The sequence below is a fragment of the Lolium rigidum genome, chromosome 7 (assembly GCF_022539505.1).
Source record: "Lolium rigidum isolate FL_2022 chromosome 7, APGP_CSIRO_Lrig_0.1, whole genome shotgun sequence".
NCBI lineage: Eukaryota > Viridiplantae > Streptophyta > Magnoliopsida > Poales > Poaceae > Lolium > Lolium rigidum.
Genome location: NC_061514.1, coordinates 340,413,137 through 340,436,322, shown reverse-complemented (window position 1 = coordinate 340,436,322; position 23,186 = coordinate 340,413,137). Strand labels below are relative to the sequence as shown.

At 46.7% G+C, this 23,186-nt stretch overlaps 2 protein-coding genes and 2 pseudogenes across 2 annotated transcripts; all 4 read right to left on the bottom strand.

Annotated features, from left to right (window-relative positions):
• Positions 1 to 264: 264 nt before the first annotated feature.
• Positions 265 to 1,524, bottom strand: LOC124673538 (acyl transferase 15-like). Its single transcript, XM_047209599.1, has one exon. It carries the CDS (start codon positions 1,522 to 1,524, stop codon positions 265 to 267), a length of 1,260 nt encoding a protein of 419 aa, XP_047065555.1.
• Positions 1,525 to 2,184: 660 nt separating this feature from the next.
• LOC124673537 lies at positions 2,185 to 3,898 on the bottom strand (annotated as a pseudogene).
• Positions 3,645 to 14,354, bottom strand: LOC124673536 (annotated as a pseudogene).
• Positions 14,355 to 19,738: 5,384 nt separating this feature from the next.
• LOC124675301 (H/ACA ribonucleoprotein complex subunit 4-like) lies at positions 19,739 to 21,771 on the bottom strand. Its single transcript, XM_047211365.1, has one exon. It carries the CDS (start codon positions 21,769 to 21,771, stop codon positions 20,035 to 20,037), a length of 1,737 nt encoding a protein of 578 aa, XP_047067321.1. The 3' UTR covers positions 19,739 to 20,034.
• Positions 21,772 to 23,186: the final 1,415 nt, after the last annotated feature.

Genomic DNA, 23,186 nt, shown 5'->3' with positions numbered 1-23,186 from the left:
CATAAGATTTCAATGGCATGTTTCAACTATCAAGTTTGTAGGTGCTACATGGTGGCTTGATGCATCTTCTTGCAAATCTTTAGTTAAATAAAATTTAGAGGCAATATCGTATGCACCTTTTCGATATAGGAGCGCGCGGGTCTCGACCTCTTGTTCAAAAATGTAAAAGATACACGCAAAAACCTTTTAAATAATGAATCACCCTTTATAAAAAAAAAGATACACGCAAGAGCTTCGTCATAGGCCCGTGCACTGTGACGAGATTTACTGGCCATGTCCACAACCAGGATTCAGTGACATGGTCGCCAACTCGTGCAGGAAAGCATCGACATGCCCCTTCTTCACAATGTATCCCGAAACGTTGACCCCGTTATGCCCTTTGCACGGCGGACAGATGATCAAGACAGGCATGAACACCTGCGGCACATACCAAACTACCCGGGCAGGCGTTCCACCGCCAAAATCTGGCGCTTCGAGCCCAAGGTTCCGCCAGCTTGACACGAGGAGCGTGCTGTATCCAAGCGGCTGCCGCACTACTGGGTCGACCACGTCGCCGCTCCTGATATTGTCATGTATCTTCTGCTTGGCGATCTTGATGAGCTTCACGATGTCCTTGATGTCGCCGTTCGCCACCGCCGCTACGACTGACTCCGCGACGAGGCAGTTCCCGTAGTAGCCCCCGGGAGCGCCAACGGGGCCGCGCACGTTGCATCCGAAAACGAGCGACGCGGGGCGCTCAGGGTCGACGTCGGAGATAACCGCCCGGGCGCGGCACCGCCAAAGTACAGCGACGACGGCCTCGAACACCGTGCATGGCTCGCCGAGGCCGGCGCTCACCTCCGCCTTGACGCGACTGATGAAGCTTTCGGGGATAGTTAAGTCTACGTAGGCCAGATCCCTTGTCAGTTCCGCCGAGGCGAAGTCCGCGGCAGCCATTCCTCGAGGGTGGGCTGCCAGGACTAAGCCATCCGACCTGACTGGAGCAATGGACGGTGCTGACATGCCACGGGCGAGCTCTGCGACGGCCTGCAGGAACTGCCCCATCCCCGCCCCGTCGGCCAAGGCGTGGTTCCATGAAACGCCGACGGCGAACCCGCCGCACGAGAACTCCGTCACCTGCATCAGCAGCAACGGGTCGGCGTGGCGGCAGCACAACTCCTGGGGGTATTGGACGAAGAGGTCCTTCAGTAGCGCCGGGGGCAGCACGCCGTCAACGGCGCAGCTTGCCGACGCACTCACGAACAGCACGCCCTGGCCCTCTCCGGTGCATGCGATGACCTCGCCGCCCTCAGCTCCAGCGGCGAGGCGACCAGAGATGGGAGGGTAGTGGACTAGTGCTCGGGAGAGCGCTCTCATGATGGTGTCCGCAGGATCGTCGATTGGCTTGTCGAACACCAGGATCGACGAGACTGGCGCGCACCCAGCAACCTTGTCGAACCTCGAGAGCTGAACGTCGCCGGTCGGCATCCCCGGCGCCGACGGGGCGACCACCACGGGCGACGACTTGGTGACCACACCGCTCATTCTTTTCTGTACTATACTACTACTACTACTACTGCTGTAAGCAAACTTGGTTGGTTTCTGTTCCAGGGCTAGCGCGCTATTGGGTACTTTTATACTCCATATGCGCTGTAACTAGTTTCTCAACCGGAACCAACAGAGTCTCGACACATCATCACGCCCATCGCAACTCTCCTAGTTGCAGTATTGGACGGTGAAAGACTACCGTACACTATTATCATGTACGTAGTATATCGGAAATCCACTTTGGCTCTCGGGTGCAGATGGTCTCGGTAGCTGGACCAATCGAAGTTCGCCTCGTCGATCCGTATCGATGTATTCTGGCTCGTATTGTGGACAGGTGAACGCATTTTGTACAGTGTCGCGGCCGACCGTTGCCTCGCATTCATTGAGACGGCCCATTGACTGGATGGACCAGACCAGAACGGATGCCTGACGTCCTGGACTAACGTTCCGCGACCTGGACCATATGACTTGTGGCCCAACGGCTCGCGGGCTGGGAACACGCGTCTCTTATAAGAGGCCCAGGTGTCTAGTACGGGAGACTCAATCCACGCCATTTTTTTCAGCACAGCAAACACATTGTCCTTTGACAGATATTCAGTTCAGTTCTAACATGTTTTTATCACACCAAACATAAATAGATTTTCAATTACACAAATCTTGGGTTTATCAGTGAAAACCACACGATCACGAAATGCCTATGTCACCGAAAGCCAACGGTTTAATACATGTGCTCTTTCTGTGTCCTGCTACACCGCACCGGCTGCATCTAGCTTCTTTTCTTGGCTGCTTCGGTAGGTCGCCTCTGTCGGGACATGTAGTTTTCTTATGCCCAGGTTTCTTGCATATGCTGCAAAACCTCGACCTTCTACCTGTCTCTTCGTACGGTGCCTTCTCCCGGCTCGTACTTGCCCTTCCTGCCTTCACCTTCTTGCAAGGCGCTGTTAGCCCGATCAATGGGTACCATTCTCCAACATCAGTTGCGTCTCGTCTTCACCGCTAATTGCCTGTACTTCCTGTCTTTTCTTACCTGTCATCCTGTCCTCCAGCCCAAGTCCATCCCTAGCTTCTTCAAATGGTGCCATGGACACCAGCTTATCATAAGCATCTGAGCTTGCATCTCCGAGCCTCACTAGCTCCATTGCAAGTATGTACAGGTTTGAATGCCTATATGTGACTGCTTTACCATGCGCTTCGTCCCGCTGGTAATGTCTTAGGTGTTCTGGGAGAATATCTCTTGCATGCCTTGTCCATCGCTTCATTATATGCTTCTTTGGTATCTCCGTCGCACCTACATAATCCATAACCTGCAACGGCATAAATGAATTGTCAACATAATAGAACAACCGAATCTGCATCTTTGTTCTTCACACAACTCATGGGTGCCATGTTTTTTGCTAACCTTCAATGCATGACCGCAAAGTATACCCATGTGATCAAATAGCCCGCACTCGCAATCAAATTCCTCTCTATCTCCTGTCACCCTCACAACAAACTCAACCTTGCTCCATTTTTGCCGCCTCTCTGCATTTGTGTGTCTTGCCACATATAGCTTGTCCTTTTCAACTTCTTCCACACGAAAGGCGAAGCCCTTGTAGATGCTCTGACCAAATTGCTCGAACATCGCCTGTGTGTAAATCTTGCTTGCGTGCCTCTCGATGTCCAGGTTGTGTCGCACAACCACTCCACCCTGCATTTTCCATAAATTCTATTTTTTAGTACCATCGCTACTAGAGGCTAGCAGCAATGCATTTTTATTTATACCACTTACTAGCTTTGTCCGTTTCTCTTCGTAGTTTTCATCAGTGTCCCGTGAGAACTGAAGGCGCATGTACTGCTTCACAAACAGGTGCATAGGACACCCTCTAGGCACGTATGTCTTCAACATGATGTTTGCGCTTTCGCTTCGCTGAGTACTTGTCATCTTCGCGCAGAATACTCCTTTGAAGTACAGCTTTGCCCATTTATGTCTAATCTCGAACAGTTGGGTCATGTACGGATGCGTTTGCAAGTTGTACTTCACAACCAGTTCCCCCCAGGCTGCCTCAAATTCATCGACGGTTAACATGCTGTTCACTAGCTTATGAAACTCCGCCCTAAATTCACTCTTCTTTTGTATACAGTGGACCTAGACTTTCCTTTGCTTTCTTCAGTACATGCCACTTGCACCATCTATGTGCCGTCCCTGGCATGACTTTACCTATTGCCACCTCCATCGCCCTGCATTGATCTGCACAACGTAAATGGAATAAGTCATTCCCTCTTCACTGTCCATTCCATCTAACTTGCTAACACCTACATACAATTATTTTTCCCCACCATGTCCAACTAATGACATACCTGTCAGTATTGTACGAGGTGCCACTCCGCCCATCATTCTGACAAAAGTTGAGAATACCCATTCAAAACTCTCTCCTGCTCATCCCTGACCATTACCCCTGCCAGAATTATGCTTTGGAAGTGGTTATTCACCCCCACGAACAATCCAAATGGCATGTCATACAAGTTGGTCTTGTATGTTGTGTCAAATGTGATAGCATCACCAAAACACTTGTACTGCATTCTGCTAGCCCCGGTTGTCCACATCAGGTTCTTGATTCTTCCCTCATCATCAGCCTGGACCCTGAACATGAATTCTGGATCTTTTGCTCCCAGATCATCGAATGCCTCAATGGTCTTCCTCACATCATCATCTGTCTGCTCCTTAGTTTCCCACAGAGGTTACGCAATGATCTTTTTGTGAATGGTACGTTTCCTTCATTACCAAAGAAGGCTGCAATTATACTGTACACCTTCCCTATGTTTAAGTTCTCTATAAGCTGCCGGACCAGGTCTCTGGTGTACACATCTATATGCTTGTGTGACGGCCAAAATACCTTCTCACCACAATTTTCAGTCATCGTGTGGTTATGCTTCACTCTGTGCTCAGTTATGTACCATCCATTATCTGTCGTACGGAGCAATCTTATCATCGCGGGGCATTCACACCTGCACGACTTTGTGTTCTCCGAAGTTGGTTTCCCCTGCAAACAAAAATAACAACATTAGATTATTAATTCCTGATATCCTTTTACTCCAAACGAAATGTTCGTTTTCGTTTAACTTACCGAGCAACCACAGACAATCTCTTGCATGCACTTTGTCTTCTCTGAATTCAGACGGCTCTTCCCGTACCTAATCCCAAAACCATGTTCCCACGAGTACAGGTTGTAGAAATCATATGCTTCCCCAAGAGAACCGAAAGTTGTCCCTAGGCAAGGATCAATGACCTCATCGCCAAGCTTCTCTGCGTATCCACGGATTGACCTTTCCAGTGCACTCTTCCTTGACGCACACGGTGTCTTGTCGGGAGGCGCCTTCCCCGGCCGCAACCTGCATTTCTATACCGTCAGGATTTTCCCCCCTTTCCTTTTTTAAGAGAACTGTAAATGTTAACTAACAGTTTTCTGTGTCTACATATCAATGCTTTCTTTCTAAAACACAAAATCATCATGCATTTTTTCATGGCTACACAAATAATCACTGCTGAATTCATTTGTGACATTACCCCTGGCTAACCATCGCGATGTTTTTATGCAAACTCAGATTTTTCCAACCATCTGCTGCCCCACCGATACATAGCATCTACGAACCAGCACACAAATTTCCTAATTCAGCCAGAAACAAATTCCTATGTAGCACATATCCAATCTCCCACCGATAGTAATTTTTCCAGTGAAATATACACACCACAGTTTGGACGCCACACAAAACAAATTTCTGAAACTCAGATTGTTCCAACCATCTGCTGCCATTCTTCTTACATAGCATCTATGAACCAGCACACAATTTTCCTAATTCAGACAGAAACAAAATCCTATGTAGCACATATCCAATCTCACACTGACAGTACTTTTCCAGTGAAATGTACACACTACAGTTTGTACGCCCCATAAATCAAAATCTTCTCTTGTGCTACGTGCAATGCTTACCTCTTTGTCCAGCCTGAAGACTGTGGATCCATTTTTCCGGTTGACACTGCAGATTCTGCTTGTCCGTCACCTTCTTGCTGCCCACCTCCTGCTATTGCCTGGACTATGCCCACCACCGACTGCTCCGGCTCAACTGACCCGACATGACTGCACTCGTCGTCCTTCCTCGCCACCACGCCATCCACCCCTGTGTCCGCAGTTCCTTCATAAATCGGTAGGCTGCCAAAAAGGGGAGACGGTGGCCAGGCACTCCGGTCAGATGGCACACCCGTACTAGTAGTTTCAGAATTTGCAGGGGATGGAGATATCTCACCTGCTAACGGGCTCCATCGGGAAGTCCATGGACGCTGATCTCCTCGACGGCTGCACGGCCGCTATCCTCCAGCCACACCCCCGTGTTCCGCCGCCGCCCTCCCGCCCTCCCCCGCGGCCTCTCTCCCCCGTGACTTCCCGCTCCGCCCGCGTCGCCTCGCTCTCCGCCTGCACCGACACTCTGTTCTGGACATCTGAGATCTGGTGAACCGCGGCTCGGCGGCACCACCTTTCGGCACGGAATTGGACTTGTGGTCTAGGACGCCGCCAACGACTTGTTCTGCAGGTCCAGCACCATGCCCCGTCGAATTCCACCGTCTTCTCACTTCGGACGCACGTTAGGGTTACTGGGTCCCAGCCCTGCACCGTACCGAACCACACGCGTATTCTATATTTCTGTCGCACGTACACTAACTTTTCCTGCCCACGCCCCCGATCTCCGCGCACGATTCATTGGTCCAGATATCCGGTCCATATACTCCCGGGAGCCAAAACTCCCCTCCCGTAGTATATATGATAACTAGTTTACGATACCAACCTATATGCATAGTACTACATTTAATGTATATATGCATAGTACTACATTTAATATATATATGATGCTAACTTAGAGCATGTTTAATAGTATAGCCAACAGTGGGCAATACAGAGGAGCTCTCAGGTGCCACACACCCATATACTTGAAAAAATAAAATAAAAAAATAAAAATAGGTAATATATATATATATGATGCTAACTTAGAGCATGTTTAATAGTATAGCCAACAGTGGAAATACAAAGGAGCTCTCGGGCCTATACTTGGAAAAATAAAAAAAGTTTAAAAAATTTAAACATTCTTGGGAATCAAAGATGAACAGGTATTGTACTTGAAACAAAATATTTTCCTAGGAAATTACTTTCATTGTATCCTGGGTAAAAAAAACAAATTCGAAATGTCCCATGACCAGTTACTATTCACTTTATATTCATCATAATTTTGTCTTTTTTTCCCTGAAGTCCATGGAAACCATTTCGTGTCCAAACATTTTTTAGGAGTACAAACTTCATCATCTTTGGTTTCGAGGAAGATTCAAAAAAATTGACTTTTTCAAATTACTATAACTTTTTTGGTCTATGGGTGTGCGTTGCACCCGAGAGAGCCACAAGTCCGTTTCAAGCCAACAGTCGGCTATAAAACATAGCCACATCATCTATAGTCAACCTTACAGCCAACATGTACAAAAGCTAGGTAGAAATATGTACGTGATCGGGAGGGTAAAATTGGAAACATACCGTAGCCCAACCGTCCACGCCTTAAGCCATGAGGCAATTTCCAAAAAAAATATGCGCCCTATCCCTTGGGTCGGAGGGAGTACTTTAGTAATACATGGTCCATATTTTACTCTCACAAAGTGTCTAGTAGCATGTGCTAGAGCTGACTCTTTAATAAGAGTCCACTTTCTTTCTCTCTCTTAATCCATTTCCTCCAACTAAGCAACAATATAATATTTTATCTCTTATAGCCAGCTGACTGTACAACATTATTGTACTTGCTCTTATGATACTAGTATCATATACTTCTATGGACGCATCTAGGGAGCACACACATGCCCCTTGGTAGAATCTGACATACCCTATTTATGGCACTTCCTCCGTCTCAATTTAACAGGCGCGCACGTAGTTTAAGAAATTGCTTAGATCATTATTTTAGTCAATAAAATTATGAAATATATGTCACAAAAGTTATATCATTGGAAAGTTTTTTTGCATATGAATCTAATGATATAGATTTTGTAGAGATAAAATTTATATTTTATTTACTAAGTCAATGGTCAAAGTTTATTTTAAACTGCGTGCGTGTCTATTAAACCAATACGGAGGAAGTAATATTTTGTATCATTAAATTCCACAAAAATCAAAAGAGAAAACTCCAAAAGCAGGCACGTGGTCACAGTAACGCAAAGAAGAAAATAGTCTGGCCGAACCTGAGTGTCCACAGCTCATGAGGACCTCCATGCCCACATGGTCTCACATGGATGGTCTCACATGGATGGATGCATGGATTTCTAATGATTACTTTCCAAAATAAATTCAAAAAAGCTATAACTTTTGCGTTGAATCTTAAAATTATGATCCGCTTTCACTTTCAGAATCCTGACGATGAGATCTTCGAAACTAGTTCTTATTTTCATATGTTTCGATGAAATTTGTTAAGAAGAAACTTTGATATGTGATAAAGAAACATTCGTTCGCAACAAAGCAACTTTGGTGCACCACGAAAAAAGTAGATTAACATCGATATTGGGCAACTTCGCAAGGGCAATAGGAAGTTCATAGAAACTAAAAATCAACTTAGTCTTGCACCGAAAGTTATTCCTTTGGGCACCAAAGTTGTGTTGTCGGGCACCATACTAGTCAACTTTTGCAGTGGTAGGCAACTTTGGTGCAGTGGTAGGTTAGGCAACTTCACACCAACGGTACGACACTAGTAGGAAAAGCCTCATCAGTGGCGCACGAAAATTTGATTCTGTGGCGCACGGGTGGTGCGCCACAGAAACGTCGCCACAAAAATAAGCTTTCTGTGGCGCACCTGGTCGTGCGCCACGAAATAAGGTTTACGTGGCGCACTTGTTCTTAGGTGCGCCACGAAAAGCGTGCGCCACGAATTGCTTCTTAGTGCGCCACGAGAATTTGCTTGTATTATACACGATTTTGTGCTGTCTCACTACACATATGCGGTTTATACACAGCAATACGGATACACAATACGGATACACGAGTTATATACAGCAACATTCAGATATAATATAAATATCATGTACATTGCACGGATATAACATAGACATCATCATCACATTACTTAGAGCCCGATCGAGATACATATATAGTGGCAAGTGTCAAATGTTTTGCATACAACTCTTAATTCATACAAAATTCACAATTTCGAGATACAAAGTAGTCTTCATCCGGTTCCTCCTTTGCTCCGTCATCTCTACCCACCAGCCTCGCTTGCATCGGGGTCCTTCCATCCAGTTCCTACTATGATGAAAATGGAAGAAAGTGAGACCAACAAGTATCCGATGCACAAGAGAAATGGAATAAATGCCTCATACATTGTTGGTCAACACAAATATTAACATTCGGGGACGGTGTAAGTGAGACCAAGTCCGATGCACAAGAGATTGATATTTGTGCTATCTTACCGAGCTCACTTACGCCGCCCCGAGTGTACGGTGACCAAACATTTTAATCATCGGCATTTTGAAAATGTCAAAGCAAATGGAATGACAAAATGGAATAAGTGCCTCATACATTGTTGGTCAACACAAATATTAACATTTAGGGATGGCGTCGGTGAGACCAAGTCCGATGCACAAGAGATTGATATTTGTGCTATCTTACCGAGGCTCACTTACGCCACCCCCAAGTGTACGGTGACCAACATTTTAATCATCGGCATTTTGAAAATACCAAAGCAAATGGAATGACAAGGGCCTCATACTTTGTTGGTCGAAACAAATATTAACATTCCGGGACGGAGTTAGCGAGCCAGGTAGGATGCACAAGAGATTGATATTTGTGCAATCACACGAGGCTCACTAACACCGCCCACGAGTGTACGGTGACCAAGCATTTTAATCATCGGCATTTTGAAAATCTCAAAGCAAATGGAATGACAAAATGGAATAAGTGCCTCATACATTGTTGGTCAACACAAATATTAACATTTAGGGATGGTGTAAGCGAGGCCAGGTAGGATGCACAAGAGATTGATATTTGTGCTATCTTACCAGAGCTCACTTACGCCACCCCCGAGTGTACGGTGACCAAACATTTTAATCATCGGCATTTTGAAAATCTCAAAGCAAATGGAATGACAAAATAGAATATGTGCCTCATACATTGTTGGTCAACACAAATACTTTGCGGAAGGGCCACCTTTCCCCGGTCGGCGTTCCGTCAACGGGTGCTTGACGACACAACAACGCCGATCCGCATCTCCGGCGCGGAACCACGCCGAGTCCCTCGCTGTCCGGTGAACGAGTCCTTGATGCAAAGACCGTGCCGGCCTGCCCGGCATTATGCCGGGCCGTGTTGCCGCGCTTCAAGCCGTGTGTCCCGCGCCGCACTGTTCGCCTTCTTGCCCGGTGAACCAATAGGCTGATCGTTGGAATAAGGAAGCCGATGACAGCCGGTCGCAAGATTAAATTGCGATCGGCCGTCATCGGCTTCCTTATTCCAACGATTAGTCTATTCGTTCACCGGGCAAGAAGGCGAAGAGTGCGAGGCGCATGATCGACACGGCCCGAAGCGCGACAACGAGGTCGGCATGATGCTAGGGAGGCTGGCACCGTCTTGGCATTAAGGACTCGTTCACGTACTGGACGGCGAGAGAAGAAAAGTGGTCGCTGCGCCGGAGAGGCATGTCGGCGTTGTTGTCTCATCAAGGACTCGTTCACGGAACGGCGGCCGAGGAAAGGGGGCTCGTCTACAAAGTATATTGCGGCGTATAGGTGACCAAACATTCTAATCATCGGCACTAAAATGGAAGAAAGGCCAATGCAATTAAGAAGTAGCTAGTATGAACTAAATGGAATGCCTCATACTTTGTTGGTCGAAACAAATATGAACATCCCGGGATGGCGTTAGTGAGGCCGAGGTAGGATGCACAAGAGATTGATATTTGTGCCATCACACCAGGCTCACTAGCGACACCCGGAGTGTACGAGTTGACCGACTCTAATCATCGGCACTAAAATGGAAGAAAGAGCCAAGTGGTATCAACTAAATGGAATGCCTCATACTTTGTTGGTCGAAACAAATATTAACATCCAGGGATGGAGTAAGTGAGGCCAGGTAGGATGCACAAGATATTGATATTTGTGCCATCACACCAAGCCTCACTTGCTCCACCCCGAGTGTACGAGTGATCGACCAACCATCTAATCATCGACAAGTAAATCACTTGGGGTAATGTTAAAATGTTTGTCTCCATATTTGGGAGACATTTTTAATATTGGAGTCTAGCTAATGGAAATCAAGAACTAGTCTTGAGCTCCAAATGGTGATTAGAGGGAATTTATTCATCTTAAGCAACATTAGGGACAAATGGGATCATGCAAGGGACTTGGGTCATTTGGATCATAAGGCATCAATTAAGGAGGCAACCAGGGACAAAGGGAAACATTTGATGATCCATTATCATAGGAAACAAAGCAGCAACTTTTTCCCCTCTAATCTAGCTAGAGTCCTTAAAAGAAATCCATCATAAGCATGGTCAAATACACATATATAGCATTTGGAGAGCAAACAAGCGATGAGCCATATCACTCAATCCAATAATATAGTAATTTGGATCATAAGGCATCAATTAAGGAGGCAACCAGGGACAAATTAAGGGAAACATTTGATGATCCAAGTAAGTGCATGACACTTTGAGCTACCCAAGAATAAAGGCCAACGAGTGGATAAACATCTGCTCAACCATTTCTTGCACTAGAGGAAAAGTAACCAACATTGAAACTTGAATAGTCAAGTGACACTACAAGCAGACTCACACACACATGCAAACACATGTGTTGACGAGTAACTAATGGATATCAAGAACTAGTCTTGATCTCCAAATGGTGATTAGAGGGAATTTATTCATCTTAATTAAGCAACATTAGGGACAAATGGGATCATGCAAGGGACTTGGATCATTTGGATCATAAGGCATCAATTAAGGAGGCAACCAGGGACAAAGGGAAACATTTGATGATCCATTATCATAGGGACATAAGTCAAGATGCTCAAACACACATAGCATGCATGGAGCGAGATGCTCCAAAGGGATTATTCATCACTTGGTATATAGACCAAGTGATGCTGCTAAAGAGAGGCCAATCAAGAACCAGGTAAATCGAGTAAGTGATAGATATGCCTAAACAAGCAACAACACATAGCATATCCCGACTAACCGGATGAGACAAGTCTTGGTAGCCAAGCTGAATCACCTAGCACCACCTAGCCTTTTAAAACCATCGAAACAGTCCTTTTTCTTCAAAGGATACCACGGTGGCATTCATTTACATGATCCCCTACTCGTGGATATCTCTATTTTCATCAAAGCCAACACAAGAAATAGAAATTTATCATTACTCGAGTTGAGTTCAAAACAAAGTCTGGGGTACCATAAGGGATTATTCATCACTTGGTAGTAACCATCATAAGCATTCCATTTAAATCACACATTTTAGTATATGTTCTTATCCAAGTTTTTGCCTCAGCCTTTGCATCATTGGCTGAGCTAAGACATCAAGCTTCGGCCGGGGAGCATTCTTTATTTTTAGGGAACTATATGAACTATATGCACATGATCCGGTAAGCATCCCCACTAATCGAGCATTATAAGCATACCATAAGCTCACAAAAATCCATCAAGTAAATCATCGGGGGTCCAAAAAACTTGGGGTCCGGAAAACTAATCCCAACGAGAGAATTACTTGGGGTCCAGAAAACTAATCCCGAGCCAACCAAGAGCAACTATAAATATGTATGTATACAAGCCCACCGGTAGCATTTCATGCATTTAAATTCCTATGAACCAGTTAACCTCACTGAGCACAACAAGCATTTAAATGAACAGTAGCATCAAATTCCTATGAACCCATCAAGAAAATTGTTAACGAGTTAACCTCACTTGAGCACAACAAATGAACCGAGTAGTAATAAGCCATCAAGATTAACGAGTTAACCTCACCGAGCACAACAAATGAACCGAGTAGCATCAAATGAACCAACCGAGTAGCAATGCATCACTAGCAGACAATGCATCCAGAGCCAACAAATGAACCGGTAGCATCAAGATTAACGACTAAGCATCACTAGCAGACAATGCATCCAGAGCCAACCGAGCGAGCATTTCGTCGAGCACGTTGTGCTCGCGCGGGAGGAAGAGGGAGGGAGGGAGGGAGCTTACCGACGATTTGGAGAGTTGTGGAGGAGCTCACCGACGACGACGGCAGGGGTGGAGGTCGCGGCGGCTCTTCCACCTTGACGCGGCGGCGGCTCCTCCACCTTGACGCCGCGCCGGCCCTCCTCCTCCACGCCGCGGCGGCTTGTGCTGCTGGTGGCGGGGATGGGTGGAGCGTGGCGGCATCCGGCCCTCGCGGAGGAAGGCGGCGGCGGCGGCGACAGCGACAGCGACGGCATCGCTCGCCATGGAAGGCGGCGGCGCGGGGAGAGAGGGGAGAGGAACTTCTCTGTGGCGAGGGAGGGGTACGGCCTTGATATAGGACACGTTATTTCTGTGGCGCACCGAGACAAGTGCGCCACAGAAAACATTATTTTTGTGGCGCACTGTCGCCGTGCGCCACGAAGAAGTAATTTACGTGGCGCACCGAGGTTTGTGCGCCGTAGAAATTGTAAAACCAATGGTTGAGGGTGACAGGGTGTGGGGCCCACCAAGTTTTTGTGGCGCACGGTTTAGTAGTGCGCCATAAAATTAAGCTATTTCTGTGGCGCACCGAGCTTCGTGCGCCACAAAATAAGTTTCTGTGGCGCACTCAAAACGGTGCGCCACAGAACTAAGCTTCGCCTATAAGGGTTTTCCTACTAGTGCGAAACTTCAAAACAGTACGAAGCAACTTTAATGCAGTTGTAGACAACTATGCAACAACAAAATACAACTTCACTGCAACGGTAGGAAACTTCACAACAACATGAAGCAATGCCCGGATGCCGACGTGGTTGTCACCTAAATTTTACCGTTGGACACAAAATTTGCTCTATCGGGCACCAAAGTTATGCCGATAGGCACCAATGTTGCTTTGTTGGACACCGAAATTGCACCATTAGGCACCAAATTTGCTCTGACGGACACCAAAGTTAAGGCTCCGGGACCAAAGTTGCTCTATAGGGTACCAAAGTTGCTCCGTCGAGTACCGAAATTGCTCCGCAAGGCACCAAAGTTGCTCTGTTGGATACCAAAATTACACTGTTACGCAACAAATTTGCTCTAACGGGCACTGAAGTTACATCACCGAGCACGAAAGTTCCTCTGCACAGTACCAAAATTGCTCCATACGGCCCTCGAAGTTGCTCCCTCTTATGGGCACTGAAGTTACGACATTGACGGTGATGGTCAATGTCGCTGACTATGGCGACGGGATTCCGGGAGGGGAACCGCCTGTGGTTGAGGCGGGTGGTGGCCTCCGCGCCGCTGTGGAGGAGGTCAATAGCAGGGAAGGGAGCTGCGTGCCTTGGGGCCCTCCATGGTGGTGCCGCAGAGGTAGGGGCGGCGACGGTCTCCTGTCGGTTCGGAAGGAGCTGGAGCGGTGGTAGCCTCGAGCTGGCGGGGGAGAAGCAGGGGCGGTGGTGGACTTGCTCCGGCGGGAGAGGATTAGGGGCGGCGCGCAGCCTCCGGTCGGTGCGGGAGGAGCAGAGGCGCTGCCGCCGGCATGGCCTCAAGTAGGTGCGGGGCGGAGAGAGGTGCGGCGGCGCACTAGAGGCACGATTTGGGGAGGAACTGGGGACGAGTGCATGGGGCGTCGGTTGTCCTATAGTGCGTGTGCTCGAGAGGTCCATCTGGCATGCGCCCACCCGGAAGAATTTAGGTACTTTTATTGTAGCTAGTCTAAAACTAGTCAGAAGTATCAATCTTCGGTTTATGAGACCACACTCACAATGCATAGTATCATAGTTCATCATATTTAATGTTTGTAGAATCTCAATGCAAATTTTTGTATATGATATATTTGTTACTAATTTTTTAGTTTTACCTGCTATGATACGGTATCATATCATGATAGCACTCTCATCTTACTAATTGATGTGTCACATTAAAAATTTACCAGTATAGCATCCATGATACCACTAATTATACTTTCATTGTGGCTTGTTTAAATTGCTTCAGCCAATATGTAATATGAAGCTAGTAACAAAATAATTATCATGTGTACTTCGGTTTTCCTAAAAAAATTGCTACCTGAAAATTGACTTAGCTCTCGGTCGAGTTGTATATCATCGGATTTTCATCACGATCACTCAGTTGCAACAAGAAGAATGTCATTGGCCGTTAAATTTACTGGCTTTGTCATTCGTGCTAATTGTGAGTTATAATATAACTGATCCAATGACATCATTTAATTGAAAACTAAGTTAATTCTTATTCAACTAAGAATGAGTTACATACTATATACTGTATCATGACATTATGCAAATCCGGAGGCATGATACGTAGCTAAAATCTAACTTATGCAATCAATTTTCTCTAAAATGCAAAATAAATATTACATAACATATTGAAGGGAAACTTTGCAGTAGTTAGATCAAACCATACCTATACTCACTTTCCCGTTGACATTGCAATACCTATAGGAATCATGCATGTGTAGCATGATTCTCGAACGAATCACAATGCCACATGTTAACATGGATCCGAATATTTCAGGATTAAATATATGATGTGTCAGTAGCTACTGTTCATAAGTTCTTCATGTGATGGAATAATTTACGAATTTCCGTACAAATATAACATATTTGTTTTCGTGGACTTCTCCAACTTTGTAATACTTTTGTGCTTTATTTTCAATTCACTTGTCAGCTTCACTACATGAAAACACGGCTTTGCCATGTATATAAAAGACATGGCAAAGGGTCCCGGAACACAACAAACCCTTTGCCATGTGTTTACACATGGAAACACAATCACCACAGAGATGCCCTGGGCAGTGATAATTTGTCGTGTGTTTTTGTCCCTGAACTCGGCATTTCACATATGTACACAATTAATGTGCCTATTTTTGCGTGTTTTCATTCATCCCTGCAGTTCAAATTCCGTATGGACGTTATAGTAGCAGATCTATAACCAGATGAATAGATATATTACCATATCAATGATAACCATAGTGGTAACTGGTAACTGGTGGGGATATACGGGTGCTGCTGTATGCCGAGCTGGTCGGCGCGGATGCGGTCGCCGCACACCCCCCGCGCCCGGATTACTAAACTGGGCCACAGCCCGCAGCCCAACATCAGGTAAGCCGGTTTTTTCTTTTTCGTCTTTTTTTTCTGTTGTTTGTTTTCTTTTTTTAAAGAATCTTTTTTTAAAATCTGAATATTTGAAAATTTTAAAAAATTCAAATTAAAAATAAATCACTTTTTAAAAAATCTGAACATTTTAAGATTTCAACATTTTTTAATTTGAACAAAAATGTATTTTTTTCTATGAACAATTTCCGAATTTGAAAATTTCTAAATTTGAACAAAATTTATATTTGAACAATTTTCGAATCTGAACGATTTCATATTAGAACAATTTTCAAATTTGAACAAAATTCAAATTTGAACAAATTTCGAATATGAACAATTTTCATATTTGAATAAATTTTGAATTTAAACAGTTTTCATATTTGAACAGTTTTCGAATTTTAGTAATTCTCAAATTTGAAGTTTTTCGAATTTAAACATTTTTCGAATATAGACTTTTCTAATTTGAACAAAAGAAAGAATAAACAGAAAGAAAAAAGAAAATAAAACAGAAAACGGAAAAAGAAAAAAAAGAAAAAAAAAAGAGAAAACGGAAGCGAAAAAGTTAAATGGGCCAGGCCCAATACCCGACCAGGGGTGTGCGGCAACCTGCATCGGCACCGACCTGGTCGGTGTATAAGACTCCCGGGGATATACCCTTGGGGTCCATCACCAAGCTCACTCACCGGGGAAACCAAGGCCCAAGAACGGTTCACTTTGCTCCGAGTGGCCCAGGATCCATAGTGTCTGAAGCCCAAGGCTTTGCCTTGCGGAATTGGTTAGGGCCAATCCGGCCTTTAGCTTGTGTCAATCCCGATGATAATCCTTGTAAAAGCCTTGCCGGGGGTGCTCATATGATCCCTCGCGCAAAACCGTAGAAGGGATCCAATCTCGCTGTAATTCCACGCCCTAGCTCGCAGTCGCCAAAACCGACTCGACGAGCACCCCCATTGTAATCATGTGGATCAATAAAAACTAGCATGAAGTAGGCCGTTTACTCTTCGAAGGGATTGAACCTGGGTATGTGTAATCTCGTCCCACATATGGTTTTGCTCTCCTTGCCTCGCACCAACGAAGTGTCACACCCCGTAGCATCTACCGTGGTTAAAACAAAGACAGTGGCGCCCATCGTACGGCCGTGGGACGACTGGCCTCAGATCTGCAACGAGACCTCACACGCCAATCCGCCGGACAATAGCCACCGGCGGATTCCTCCACGTCTAGCCGAGCACTTATTGCCTAGCGTCGGCATCCGTCACCCACACCGAGATGGTGTAGATCGGCACGATCAATCTATTTGTCTGCTTCACTGGCGTCGTCGACCCGATCGAATCAGCGGGTTAGTCCACCGTCCGCCTCAACCCGCCGCCCGATTTCCACGCGCCGGTCAACTCTACAACGCCACCCTCCCGATCTCGGGAGCCATCCTCGCCGACGACGCTGCTTTGCTCGATTACGCCGACTCGGCGGCTGTAGGGTTAGTCGTTGGGTCAATCAAGCCAGCCTCCATCGCCAACTCCATCGTCCGAGTCTCCAATTCAGGAGATTTCGAGTATGGATCTCTATCCTCCCCCTCTTCGACTCCGACTCAGAGACAGAGTCCATTGAGTGTCCGCGACACCACGCCACCGTCAACTATCCCTCACAAAACTTTTGGCTCCCGCACGGCATCCAGAGGCCGCCGGACTCGTTCACCGACTACGTCGCCGGCGACGAGTGCCCGCGCTCGCTGCATCTGCGGGGGGATGGCTACGGCTGCTGTCGGTGGATCGTCGACGTGATCTACGACGCGCGCGGCAAGATGTACCTCCACATCGGCTGGGAGAAGTTTGCGCGCTACCACCGCCTCGAAGCCGGCTTCGTCCTCCTGTTCTCCTACTTTGGCGACAGAGACATGAGCGTCAAGGTATTCGACGAGACGCGTTGTCGTTGCAACTACCACGGCGACAACACCGACGAGGACGACGACTGAAGAGTGTTGTTTCTTCGCAGCGAATATATGCACGAAGGTCTCTCGTTGTTCTTCCTCGGAAGAACCAACAGGGGCACCCTCAGCAGCTGGATTTTCCAGTTTGGATGACTGGGTGTGCCCTCGAGTGTTCTTTCTTAGCAGCGAACACACGAAACCTTCGATGCTCGGCCTAGTTAGGTTTAGTTTTTTTTGCAATGTTTTATATTTGCGTCAACCATGGTTCAAACTATGTATTAGTTTATGGAAAAACCATGTTCCAAACTATATCTTCATGTAAACCACGTTCCAAATTACGTACTATTCCATGTATTAGTTTGTGGAATATTTCTTCTCTTTTTTGAAATAAAAATGCAAAAAAAAGAGTATTTTAATGTTTGGGGCGGTGTTTGGGGACCACGGCTGGGGAGCGACGTTCTCCAGGCACGAACGAAACACGTCCCCAATACGCTTAATCCGGCGTATTAGGAGACGCGACTGGAGATGCTCCAAGGGCTCCGCCGGTGGGGGTGGAGCGAGCCGTCAGAGGTGGGCGGAGAGCGCCATCTCGGCCGTTTTCTCTTGTTTCGTCGCAGCCACTTTCTCCAAGGATCCATATCGGCTAGGGGTGGGGCGGAGAAAGCCATCTCCAGGGCTCCGTCGCAGCCAGAGGTGGGCGCCCAGTCCATCATTAGATCAATTCCTGCTCAATCGCTAGCCCAATCTCAACACACAACCAAGGCAGTCCGAACATTGCGAATCTCCAGCCCAGAGCTATGAAGGAGTCCATTCAGACAGAGAGAAACGGCATGGTCATGACAATTCCCAGAAAAAGGGTGTCATTCTTCAAATGGGAAGTAGGCATGTGGAGTAAAACAAAGACTAAATAGCAGACAGACCTAAAAGCGTCCAGCAGAACAAGAAAAACAGACCGCACACCACGCGCATGGTCATGACCGTCCATACGCCACCAACAGGTGTCAAGCATGTGTACAAGTTGGTTCCATACAGGCAGATATAGAGTACTCACAGATATATTATGCACAGCAAGAGTTCGTAACTTTATATAGCTGGACAATGAGACGAAAGTGGAAATAGCTCTCCAGCTCTAGGATGCTCGTTTTAGATAAGAACTTGAAACCAATCCGGGATGAATCATGTTGTGTTATGGACCATACATATACGGTTGTGCTAATCAGGAAAACCAATCCTGGAAATGGGCATGCCGAAAGATGCACAATACATGAGTCTGGTAGACTGGTACCAAGGAACTGAAACTGGCAAATTAAGAGAATTTTAGACTCAGTGCAAACAATGAGTTTGGAGCAAACTACTGGGACTTACGAGTAACTGTAAGCATGTGTATCTCACATTCTCACACTCCCTCCGATTCATATTAATTGTCTCTAATATGGATGTATCTATACACAGTTTAATTCTAGATACATCCATACTAGCGACAAGTAATATGAATTGGAAGGAGTACTAAAAACTCCAACCTAGGCTCCAGAATATCATCAAACAGCATACATATCATATTGGCAAACCAGTTCAGATCAGTGGACTAAGATCAGTGGACAACTGACAAGAGTGACGTGCAACAATATTTGCAATAACAGGTAACAGATACAGGAACACTAGCCTGAGGCTTCTGGATGATCGTAAGCTTGTAACTAATGATGCCAAGAGGTCACAATACATGTGTGTGTTGCTCCTCCTACCAAACAAGTGAAACTGGCAGGTTCAGTCCAACATGGTACTAACATTAATTCACTCATGAGTAAGCATATATATACAGAAATTTAAGAACAGGGGACTACTGGGATGAGGTGAGAGCAAGATCATTGCACTAATGGATGACATATACACAAATACAGGCCTGAGACTCTTGGATAACTGTGTATGAACATCAGAAACTAAATACCGACATTATGTGGTGCAAATATTATGATAACAAAACTGAACTTAAGCTTGAATATCAGGAAACAACAGATTGGCAAACCAGAAACTTCGGTACAAATGACTTAAAAGGTAATATGAGCACAAAATTCACTGCATTAACTGATAACAGATACTACAGCAAAGCAGGTCTCATTGTCCAAGAAACTTAATGGGAAAACTCTCTAATTACCATAGCATTTCAGTAGAATGGCAGTAATCTAGTGATAGTACACTACGACTTCCAAACCATAAAGGATTGCACGGGGTACATAGCAAGAGAGGTAGTTCAAACTCCCCCATAATTGCAACCAAATAACCACCAGGAAATGATGTAAACTAACGGCCTACCTATTGTGCCTCCTCTGCCTCTTTCTTCTTCTTTTTCTTGTCCTTTTTCTTCTCACTTTTCTCAGCTTCGGCACTCTCTGGTTCAGCAACAACATCACTGCCTTCCTTGCTCTTCTTCTTTTTCTTTTTCTTCTCACTGGTACCCTTCTCCTCATCAGACAGTTCGACCTTCTCCTCCTTCACAGCTGATCCTGGTTCTCCCTTGTCCTTCTTTTTCTTCTTCTTCTTCTCACTCTTCTCCTCTTCCACAGCCTCAGTGCCCTCCTCCTCAACCTTGATCTTTTTGGCAGGTGTTGCAGCTACATCATCCTCATCAGTCTTCCTCTTCTTCTTCTTCTCCTTGAAGTCCTCACTTGCCAACACCTCCTGCTGTTCCACCTTCACCTTCTCGGGCTCCGGAGCAGCCGCAATGCTAGCAATCATAGCATCACCACCTGTAGGAAGCACCACATTGCGAAGCCACTCCTCTGGGGTCTTGTCAGTTGGCTTGCCATGCTTATCAAGGAGGCCCTCAGCGATCATCTTCTTCTTCTTAAGCGCCACCGGGCCAAGCCCCCACTTCCTTGGGTACGTGTCCCTGTCCATGACCACCCTCTTGATCTTGGCCACAGCACCATGGTCGCAAGTCGCCATAACAGCAGTGGGCATCTCAGCGATACCAATGGCAATCGCCTCCCCCTTGGTGGTCATGAGGACCACCTCCTCCCCAACATCAATGTCATTCTCAAACCGAAGCAACCCAGGGATCATAAGCTTGGCACCATAGCAGATAGCATTGACAGCAGAGTCCTTCACCACAAGCCTCTTGTAGCTCGTCAGAATCACCTCAAGCGGCATCACAACACGCCTGATGTAAGACTCGTCCTTGTGGTTGTCAAGCGCCCACATGGAGTCCATGACATCGTGCATGGTGACCATGTTGTCCTGCTCCCCAAGGATGCCCGACCGCACACGGCGGAGCTCCTGCATATGCGCGCCGACGCCGAGGAGCAGCCCGAGGTGCACGCAGAGGGTCCGGACGTAGGTCCCGGCCTCGCACGAGATCCAGAAGACGGCGAGGTGGCGCTCGGGGTCGTGCTCGAGGAGCTTGCTCTCGTAGATGGTGCGCACGCGGAGCTGGCGCTTGACGGCGGAGATGAGCGGCGGGCGCTGGAACACGGCGCCGGTGAGGGACTCGAGCGCGCGCGCGACGCGGGCCGTGTCGGGGACCGCGGCGTGGAAGCGCGCGATGCAGACGTACTCCTTGCCGGCGCCCTGCTGCGACTTGACGAGGCGCGTGGCGCGGTCGACGCAGACGATCAGGTTGCCCGTCACCTTGGGGTCGAGCGTGCCGCTGTGGCCCGTCTTCTCGACGCGGAGCAGGCGCTTGATCCAGGCCACCACCTCGTGGGAGGACGGGTTGGAGGGCTTGTCGAGGTTGATGACACCGTAGCGGAGGTACTCGGCGATGGGGCGCTTGAGCGGCGAGTGGCCGGAGGGGAGCGGCGTGTAGTGGCCGGTGCGGACGTTGAGGCGGTCGTAGTTCTTGAGGAGGAGCGGCCAGGTGGAGGTGTCGAGGGAGGGGACGAGGGCCTGCGGCTTGATCATGAAGCCGTCGGTCTTGGCCTCCGCCTCCGCCAGCGACGGCGCGTCGACGGCGGGGTCGGCGGCGGGAGCATCCTTGGACTTGGTCTTCTTCTTCTTGGATTTGGTGAGCTCGGAGGCGGGGGACGCGATGGCCGGCGGCGTGGAGGACATGGCGGCGGGTGGTGGGAGGGGAGGGAGGGGCTTTGGGGATTAGGGTTTTTGCGGCCGTGGCGGCTAGAGGAAGAAGTGGGGTTTTAAGGACAAGGGTTTAGCGGGTGAGGATGGTTGCGCGCTGCCGACCGTGGGCTCGATGGAATGGGCTTGCCGTTGGGCCGCCCAGCCAGAATACATGGAATGGGCTCGACGAATTTTGCTCTTGTGTTTCTGATTGAAGAAAGTCCACTTCTGGACCTTTCTTTGAAAAGTTCACTTTTCGTTCTAAATTTTTTTTTTATTCAAAACGGAGCTTAAACTCTCAGAATAGTCCACTTTTCATCCCATTTTGGTTGAGTTGAGGAAATCGCTGACGTGGAAAGAAAAAACAGCCATTTGAACCAAAGCATAAGCTAGGTGAGATGTGGAACCCAACATCTTAATGCAAAAAATTAAAACACCTATGTCCTAAACCAGTCTCTCGCTTGGTTTCTCCCTCTCTCAGTTCACTTGAAGCGTTGAGACACAAAGAACCGCTTGATTTTTCCATCAGCATTGTCATGCCTCTCTGTCCTTGCACCGTTGCCTTGAGTTTTTTGTCACCCTTGGCAGATCTTTGCCTAGCTCAACCGGGGTAAGGACTAAAAGTGAATGATTCTGAGTTCAAGGTTCATCTTGAACCAAACGAAAGTTTTAGGATCAAAAGTGAATTTTCACTAGAATTCAAGGACTAAAAGTGAACTTTCTTCTTTTTGATCCGGACGAGGGGTATATGGAACGAGAAAAGAGTGGATGCCTCGATGAGACATGTGAGGCTAGTTCCGATAAATTCACAAATATCATACTACCTCCGTCCCAAGGAATAAGGCATACGCATATTCCAAAACGAACTTTGACCATAAAAGTTGAATAACACAATCTTGATTATATTATACTAATTAGTATCGTTGGATTCGTATTAAAAAGCACTTCTAATGATGCTAATTTCATACAAACACTCTTTATATATTTGAAGTAATTCTTGGTCAAGCAAAAAACACGTAAAACGAGGGCGCCTTATTCCTTGAATCGGAGGTAGTATTTGTTATAGCCATAAATCGCTATACAGTTGCAATAAGTCAATGTATAGTTGTCAGTCGTCCTCATTTCGGAAGAAAAATAAGACTAGGCAATTAGCCAGCAGGGACTCTACAATGACTCAAACATTATTATTTTTTACAGGAATACGACACATTATTGATGTAATAACATCAATGCAAAGAAAAAAATAGATACAGTCCAAAGAATCTAGAAAAAAATGTGTGCCACTTTATTAAGAGAAAGATTGACATGTCAAAAGGTCGTCGGAGTAAAACCAGCAAGCAAAATGTTAATGTTGTTGACCACCAAACCAACCGGTGAACGATTTAGAGAAGAAGAGTTCATCCGTTGAA